The sequence below is a fragment of the Artemia franciscana genome, chromosome 1 (genome assembly GCF_032884065.1).
Source record: "Artemia franciscana chromosome 1, ASM3288406v1, whole genome shotgun sequence".
Classification (NCBI taxonomy): domain Eukaryota; kingdom Metazoa; phylum Arthropoda; class Branchiopoda; order Anostraca; family Artemiidae; genus Artemia; species Artemia franciscana.
The window spans coordinates 32,083,934-32,093,296 of record NC_088863.1 but is presented as its reverse complement, the minus strand read 5'-3'; the positions used below and the strand labels follow the sequence as shown (position 1 = coordinate 32,093,296).

The 9,363-nt window shown below is 33.5% G+C and overlaps 1 protein-coding gene across 2 annotated transcripts in view; it reads right to left on the bottom strand.

The window, feature by feature from the left end:
- Nucleotides 1-9,363, bottom strand: part of LOC136028700 (uncharacterized) — a 33,554-nt gene that overhangs the window by 23,741 nt on the left and 450 nt on the right. For both annotated transcript variants that reach the window (XM_065706535.1, XM_065706546.1), the window contains exon 2: nt 4,291-4,436. In XM_065706535.1, the coding sequence (XP_065562607.1) occupies nt 4,291-4,436 (146 nt within the window). The remainder of the gene's footprint in view (nt 1-4,290; nt 4,437-9,363) is intronic.

The following is a 9,363-nucleotide window of genomic DNA, read 5'->3' as shown; positions in this document are numbered from 1 at the left end:
TGTAATTTCGTCATTCGACAAACATGGCGTCAGTCGACAAACAACTTCATGACGACATACAGCTCAATCCTTATAATGACGTCAGTCGACAAACATGACGTCAGTCAACAGACAAACAACTTATCTATATATATAAAAATAAGTTGTCTGTCTGTGTGTCTGTTTGTCAGGTGACGTCATGTTTCTGTGTCGACTGACGTCATGAAGTTAGTTGTCGTCATTTTTGCTATGACGGTGACGTCATTAAAGATATTTAAGACATATATGTTCACGTAGAAATCTATTAATGTTTAAGTTTAAAATGACTGATGAACTTACAATGGCAAAAGCCGATGAAGATGCTCAAAGAGTCTATGCCAAAAAACTTCCTGCTGATAGAGAAAGTCAGAAAAGAAAGCGTGCCGAGGAATCAAAAGAACAGCAAGTAAACAGGCTTGAGGCTAAATAACGCAAAACCGCGCAGTTAGATGAAGATCCACCTGGACAGCGAGAGTCAAAACATATCAAAACTGAAAATGATAGCGATGATGATTGGGTTTTGGATTTTGACTTGGATAAGGTCATCAATGCCTACCAGATTTTAGTTAAAAAAACAAAGGTTCGGCGATATGTATTTCATAGTGAAGCCAGTCAGTCGACGGCCAACCTACCATCTTCAAAGATACCACGATAGGAAGACTCTACACCGTTCACCCCAATCAACATGAATGCTTCTTTCTACGCCTGCTTTTGGTGAATGTACCCGGTCCGACATCCTTTGAATATTTGAGAACTGTAAACGGTAATATACATGACACTTACCGTAGTGAATGCCAAGCTCTGAATTTATTGGAGAATGACCAACACTGGGATAACTGCATCAATGACGCGTGCGAAACGTCAACCCCAAGTCAAATTCGTGCATTGTTTGGCATCATTTTAACAACTTGCTCTCCATCAGCTCCTACAGAGTTATGGGAAAAATATAAGTCAAAAATGTCCGAAGATATACTCCATCGAAAACAGTTAGAGACGTCAGATATGACTTTTGATTTTAAATCAGAAATTTATAACTACACTTTAGTTATTATAGAAGATTTGTGCGTACGTATGGCAAACAAACCTCTTCAGGATTTGGGAATGCCTTCACCTAACCGTATCGCTGCTGTTTCGACATGTGTAGAATTGGATCGTGAACAAAGTTACAGTACGAGTGATCTATTGTCGTATGTACAAAATAACATTTCCAAATTAACGTCGGAACAAAAAGACATTTATGATACGATAATGCATTGTGTCGATAACAACGTTGGAGAAATTTTCTTTTTGGATGCGCCAGGAGGTACTGGTAAAACGTTTGTGATAAAACTGATTCTGGCATCAATTCAATCAAAAAATGATATAGCGTTGGCAATTGCGTCGTCCGGAATAGCCGCAACATTGCTGCCTGGTGGAAGAACTGCTCATTCCGCTTTGAAATTGCCTCTGAATTTGCATTCTACAGAAACTCCCACGTGCAATATTTCCAAATCATCTGGGATGGGTAAAGTATTGCAGCAATGCAAACTTATTATTTGGGATGAGTGCACAATGGCACACAAAAAATCGCTCGAGGCTCTGAATCAATGCTTGAAAGATTTGAGAGGGAAGTCGAAACCCTTTGGCAGCACATTAATATTGCTTGCGGGAGATTTCAGGCAAACATTACCTATAATACCTAGAACAACTCCTGCAGACGAAATGAATGCTTGCCTGAAAAATTTTAATTTATGGGCACACGTAAAAATATTAAAATTAACTACAAATATGCGTGTCCGATTGCAAAACGATGACTCTGGTCAAACATTTTCAGATCAATTGCTGGCAATTGGAAACGGAAAGCTCCCAGTAGACTCAATTTCAGGACGTATACAACTACCTGCTGATTGCTGTAATTTAGTGACGTCCAAAAATGAATTGATTGAAAAAGTATTTCCGAATATTCTAAAAAATTATAAAAATAATAAATGACTAAGTGAAAGAGCGATTTTCGCACCCAAAAATATAGACGTCCACGAAATCAACAATATTGTTTTGACCAAGATTCGAGACCAGGCAGTCCTTTACAAGTCAGTCGACACAGTTTTGGAACCAAATGAAGCGGTTAATTATCCATCTGAATTTTTAAATTCCATAGATCTTTCAGGGTTTCCACCACACGTGCTACAACTAAAAATAGGCGTACCAATAATACTTTTAAGAAATATCAACCCACCAAAGCTTTGCAATGGCACGCGACTTGCCGTAAAAAAAAACAATGGAAAACCTTATAGAGGCCACAATCTTGACAGGGCCTTTTGAGGGTGAGGCTGTTCTTATTCCTCGCATTCCCATGATTCCAACGGATCTGCCTTTTCAATTTAAAAGATTGCAATTCCCAATTCGATTAGCATTTGCAATCACCATTAACAAAGCTCAAGGTCAATCATTAGAAAAATGTGGTATAGATCTTTAATACTGATTGTTTTTCCCATGGACAATTGTACGTTGCATGTTCGAGGGTCGGTAAACCTGACAATCTATTTATATGCAGCGACAATTGGACAGCGAAGAATGTTGTATATTCGCAAGTTTTACGCAGTTAATTTGTATTGTATCTATCTATCTATATAAAAACGAGTTGTGTGTATGCATGTTTGTTTGTTTGTAAAAAGAGCGTTTGCATATGACGTCATTATTAGTACATACGGCTTTGTATATGCACAGACAATGGGAAAGTCAAGAATGTTGTATATTCGCAATTTTTACGTAGTTTAACTCCTGCAGACGAAATGAATGCTTGCCTGAAAAATTCTAATTTATGGGCACACGTAAAAATATTAAAATTAGCTACAAATATGCGTGTCCGATTGCAAAACGATGACTCGGGTCAAACATTTTCAGATCAATTGCTGGCAATTGGAAACGGAAAGCTCCCAGCAGTGGGAAAGCCAAGAATGTTGTATATTCGCAATTTTTACGTAGTTTGAAACACATATATAAATCTATCTATATTCACAGGTGGGACACAGGGACACAACTACAATGGCGCGTAACTAATATGGCGCGTAATGACTTACGCGCGCGGAGGGGGCTTGGGGGGGCGCGAAGCGCCCCACCAACAATATGTTGGGGTGGCGCGAAGCGCCACCCCAACAGCTAGTTTATATATATATATATATATATATATATATATATATATATATATATATATATATATATATATATATATATATATATATATATATATATATAGCTGTTGGGGTGGCGCTTCGCGCCCCCCAAGCCCCCGCGCACGTAAGTCGTTACGCACCATATTAGTTACGCGCCATTGCAGTTGTGTCCCTGTGTCCCACCTGTGAATATAGATAGATATATCTATGTTTTTCACTACGTAAAACTTGTGAATATACAACATTCTTTGCTGTCCAATTGTCAGGAGAATAGTATTATTCTCCTAATATAATATTAATAAACTAATAGAATAGTATTATTCTTGTCTTTCGGGATTGTCACAAATGTAGCATCTGGGTCATTCTTATGAACTTCAATGCCAATATTTCCTGACTCTAAAAAATCTATCAAATAAACTTTAATTAGTTTTTTTATCAATTGAACAACTGAATTGATAAAAAAAAACTAAATTGACTTCTGTCAAAAACCTGACTCAAATGCAAAAGACATTACAATACATGAGAAAAATTTTACAAGTCACAGTCTACCCTTTACCTTGAATAATAATCAGGTGCTTTGTAAGTCTGAATGTTACTATTAGTTTTATTAAGGAGCTGTTTTTATACGTCAAAAGTTACTAATAAGTTAATACCTCTATAATAACAGTAGATTATCTTTCAATAGAGTCTTACTGAACCTTTGTTTACTGGATACATTTGAATATTGAATAATAATATAAAATACATTTTCTGCCAAATGCAAAATTTGATTGGGCAATTTTTTTAAGAATCGTAATGAAACTCTGACCAAGCATCCTGTCATTACTAATAATTTTAGTAATTACATAGTTACCATTACAATTAACAGCAATACAATAACAGCATATCATCAAGTAATTTATAGTAATTCATGGAAAGACAAAAAGTACAGGAATATAGCCAGTAAAGGATATTAGAAATTAAAAGGGAATATTTACAGGGTCCAATCCCAATAAAACAAAATTGATAAAGGAAACTAGCATAAGTAGATCCCTTTTTGAGAAATACTGTTTTGAAAAATATGAAATTAGGAGAGTTGGGCCAATTAGAAAACTATGATAATATAATCAGTAATCCTTACCTTTAGAGTGAGCTTTTCCAGTTTCATACACATGTCTAGCCTTGCTGATTGTTTCTTGGTGCTCAGATAGAAAACTTTGAGTTTTTAATCTTGCACTTCTGATTTGGTTTTCTAAACCACTTGGTTGTGTTGTAATGTATTCATAACTAAATCAAAAATTATATATATGATAGCTTACTAAAAAATAAGGAACAACATAAAGATTACAGAACAATAAACAAAAAGTTATTATTTTATTTGACAGAGCCATACCAATTAAAATTCACATCCCTACAAAACTAAATGTTAAAGGTTTCAGATTCATGATTCCTAGGATGCTCTTTCTATGCAAATAAACCTATGTTCCATTAAACTTTGTACTCTAGAGAGGCTGTAATCATGCTATAAATGGGCAATTCTAGGTTGGATGTAAATACATATGGATTTCTGTTTTGGCACCTATGTCCACATTCACTCTCGAAAATTTTAAAAATAATCTATAAAAATAGATTTTTGCCAATAAAAGAACCATACAAAAACATTAAAGCCCCTAGTTGACCCTGCGATCTTCCAATAAGAAAGAATGATATGTTTGTATTGACAGGCTCATTACTAATAAGAGAATTAAAGTGTTGCCTTCCTCGTTAAAAGTTCAAATCAATATTGCAAAGTATATAGCATAACTCATTCACCAGGAAATCCTCCTTTACGGAGTATTACCCCCCTTCCCTGAAAAAAGGTATAGACTACTAAATTACAGAAGAGGCATTCCATGATGTGACTACAAAAAAAAAAAAAAAATGTGTCTAATTTCCTATTTTTGCTAATTCTGGAAAAACTAGACATTCCATATTTTCATTATTTAGTGTTGCCAGCTTTCTTTTTTCATGATATCACAAAAAACTCAATCAGATAAGATAAGTGACCATTTTCCATGTAACCAGAAAATATTGTACATCAAATGGTATAAGTAGCTGATTCATTAGTAATGAAAATATATTACAAAAATGCGTAAAAGTACATAACAGCAATATATCTTCTTACATAATATACAAACTTATTTGAAATTAATCATATGGATTTGATTTTATATCCATTAACAAATTATACTGAAGTGGCAATGTCCTGTACAAGACCTTAAACTTGAAAAAGTTCCATGACACAAGAACTGTATGACTAATTAACTTGTTATTTCATATTTTCTAAGTTTATTCTATCTATGATGAATCCCTCAAGACTCATTACTATAGCATTAATTGGTAAACAATTATTATAAATTTAATGTTGCCCTGTAAAAGACTAACAGGTCTTGTACAGGACAGGTTGATAATTTCACAGGTTAATCTAACCTTTAATAGAATAATTTAAAAGGTCTTTAATTTCAGACAATAACTCAACAATGAAGCCACAAAAGAATAAGTCCCATGGAGAAATTTGTAAGGACTACAGAAAATGCCTTACAGAGAAAAATCCAGACTATTTGGCAAAAGAACAAAAGCATATAGCTGAATACAGAGCAAAGAAAAAGAAACACTTACAAATGAAGACAAAAAAATCACATAAGAAAGAAACAGAAAAGAAAAGAAAATACAGACAGTCAAAAAAAGAAAATACTTCTACTGAAGTTCTAGCTACACTAAATACAAGCTTCCAAAGTCCTTATCAAAGAACATAATCATATGGAAAAACATTAGCTCATAGCTCAAGGAATTAACCTGTTTCCCCCAGAAAACAGAATGCTGCAGTTCATGGTTTAGCTAAAAGAGTATGTATAGAGCTGCAGGAAAAAATGGAACACGACTTATCTGGTACAAGTAGAATATTATCCTAAGAAACAATTCAAGCTGTAGAAGAGTTCTTTATTAGACCTGATATATCCTACACAATGCCTGGTATGAAGGAAGAAATAGCATTCTGCGAGAATGGTAAGAAAAAATAAGAAAGAGAAAATATAATCTAACTATGTTTCTGAAAGAGGCCTTTGCCCTTTTTGTTGAATCCCACATAGAATACCCAACTGGATTTTCAAAATTTTGCTCTTTGCATCCAAGTAATTTTTATCGCTTCATGAAACTCCAGCTGACCAATAAAAATGTAAAATCCATGAAGACTTTATTCAGAAACTTAAAGGCTTAACCATACAAAACCACACAGAAGACTTTTGGAATAAAGTACTTTGTAATACTGATGAATATTTGATATGTTGGGAAAACAAATGTGGGCAAAAATCAAACTTTACAGACTTTAAAAAGTAAACTTTTTATTTTGATATTTTGATATTTGATTTTTTTCTGTGTCCTGTATCAGACCTCCCCTTTTTGTTTATATTTCAATGATACATTATTGAAAGATTTGTTATTTGCCATACACAGACATAGATAAAGGTTATATAAATTGAATGGATTAAACTTCCTTCAGTTATCAAATAGGTATTTAGAATTAAAAAACTATCCGTGTTTTGTATGAGACCTGTGCAATGGTCTGCATGTTTCACCTTTTAAACTACCTCCCTGATTAATTTTATATTACTCTTTTTAAAAAAGAAGTTTTTACTTCTTTACTACATTAAGCCAAAGAGTACCAAAAAATAAAGTAAAACAGTAATTCAAACTTAACACAAACAGAAATGACTATAAATAAATAATGAGACCCAAAACAATAAATATTGTTTTAAGTAAAACCCCTGAATTTTCTAAAGACAACAACATCATTTGCACTTTACTGAGAACAATTTTATTTCATGTAATGTATTTTTATTTATCATAAAATCAACAAATTAAGAAAGAAAAACACCATAATAACAAAGACTACCAACAGAATCTAACAAAAGTAGATTGACTGTTTAATATATAATGATATTCACTCCTGGAATTCAAAGAAATTTTGATCTATGAACATTATAAAAGAGAAAATGTTTAAATATATTTTGTTTCCATAAAATCACAAATGGTGCTCTGTCCTTTAAAAGATTTAGGGGTGTTAATCCTCTTATGCAGATTGTAACCATTTCTACACTTGTGTCATTGTGTGGGAGAATTGATTCTCATTCTTTTTTTAAATGATTTGCTCATTAGATTACAATTTCTCTTTCCCCATCTGTCAGGTTAGATGTTGCATGACAGCCATTTATTTCTATTTCATTTTACTCAATCATGTTTCCATTTATGGGATTTACTAAGCAAAGTCATATTGTTCTTTTGTCAAAACATTCTCTAATTCAGTTAACTTAGGAATTAGCTGGTTTATATTAGTATAAAAATATGCAGCTATTTATTCTATGGAATACAAACAAAAAAATATCTTGGATAAAACACTTACTCATCTAAGCTGTTGTCTTTACTGTTGACAGAATTTGAAGCTTTAGTAAAGATATCTGCAATGGGTGTACTTTAGAGCACTTGGAACAAAAGTAAATATTTACCAATACCACTCCTCATAATCCCCATTCAATGCTGTGTGTAGCCTCCAATTGATAGAAAAAGAAAAACAGGCTTACAGTAGAGAACTACAAACATATAAAATGAAAGCTCTGCAGAATCAAGTATGGAACCATATCACTATGGTGGATATCAATCATATACAAGCCAATGGTGGAGTAATATAACCACATCAAATGAAAGTTTCATGGCATCATATTATCAAGCATAAAAAGGGTGGTTGTAGAAACTTTAGAGGTGATTCATTTGATTGTAATCTGGAATATATAGCACTTTTTTAAGAGTCAAAAGTGGTTGGAGATACCAGGATCCTCCTGAGGGCTTTTTGCTACCTTGTCCAAACTTGGAAATACAAACATGGAAAGGGCACACCGAAGTGAAGATTGTAAGTTCTAATGCCCTTTTTAGGGCTAAAAGTGATTATTAGCAACCAGCATCTCTCTCCTGCTCTTTAATTTAATTTTGCCTTTCTAACCTGTATAAGGATGGATTGAAATCTAGACATATATTTTTAAAGGCCATCAAAGGTCAGGGCCCTCTAGAGGGAGAAGGAGTGGAGATAGCTGCTTCAAAATACCTTCCTGGGACATAGTTTAGTCTGTAGATTCATCCCTGAAAGTTTCATTTTCTTAACCTAAACTGTTTCTGAGATAGCAAGAAGTCAAACTGTTTCCAAGATAGCAAAGGGTGCTGACCTTTAAAAATATGTATGTTATAAAAGTGAAACCTTAGAAAATAGATCTTCTGCTTAATTGAAGCACAATAAAACTGTTTTCAGCTTCATAACTTTGCTCAATTCTATTTTATGAGGTTTTAAAGATATCCAAATACATTTCCTAAATTTTGAAAAAAAAAAAAAAACATTGATATGGCTCAAAATTCTACTCAAATAACAGGAATTGCATTTTCAGAACCAAGGCAGAGAAAAAGCAACTAGTAACTGAAAATTAAGGTGAAACATTGTTTTGTTAAAATCTTAATAGGTATAGACCTGTCATGTACACAAATTTCAGGGCCCTCTAGAGGGAGAAAGAGTGGAGGTGGGTACTTTAAAATACCTTCCCGGGACATACTTTAGCCTGTAGACACATCCCTGAAAGTTTCATTTTCCTAACCTAAACCCTTTTGAAGATAGCAAGAAGTCAATTAACTAGATTTTTACCAAATATTTTTAAATATGTATAGTTAAAGAATAATAAAGAACTTGAACCAAAACACTTTTGGACTATAAGCTTGCTTGGGACTTATAATCTATGCAGAGATAAATTACAGGCAAATAAAAAGAACTAAGTGCTGCCAAATCATCAAAGCAGCATATCTTTGCCTGCTTCAGAACCACTTGGGGCATATCAAGTTGAAATTAATAGCCTATCATACAACTAAAGAAGAGATAATAATGAGGTCTTTTTTTTCCAAGACAGTAAACCAACAAAACCTATCTAAATATTTCAGCCCTATATCAAAGGGCTGTCTAATACATCCCTTTAATATAGGGCCAAAATATTCAAATAGGTTTTGTTGGTTCACTGTCTTGGGAAAAAAAAGTCCTCATTATTCTCTCTTCTGTAGTTGTATTATGGAGATGCAATGTGGTCTTTGTCATTATTTAATAGCCTATCTTTTATTTTCTAGAGAGCTAGTAGGCTAATCTGAAGTT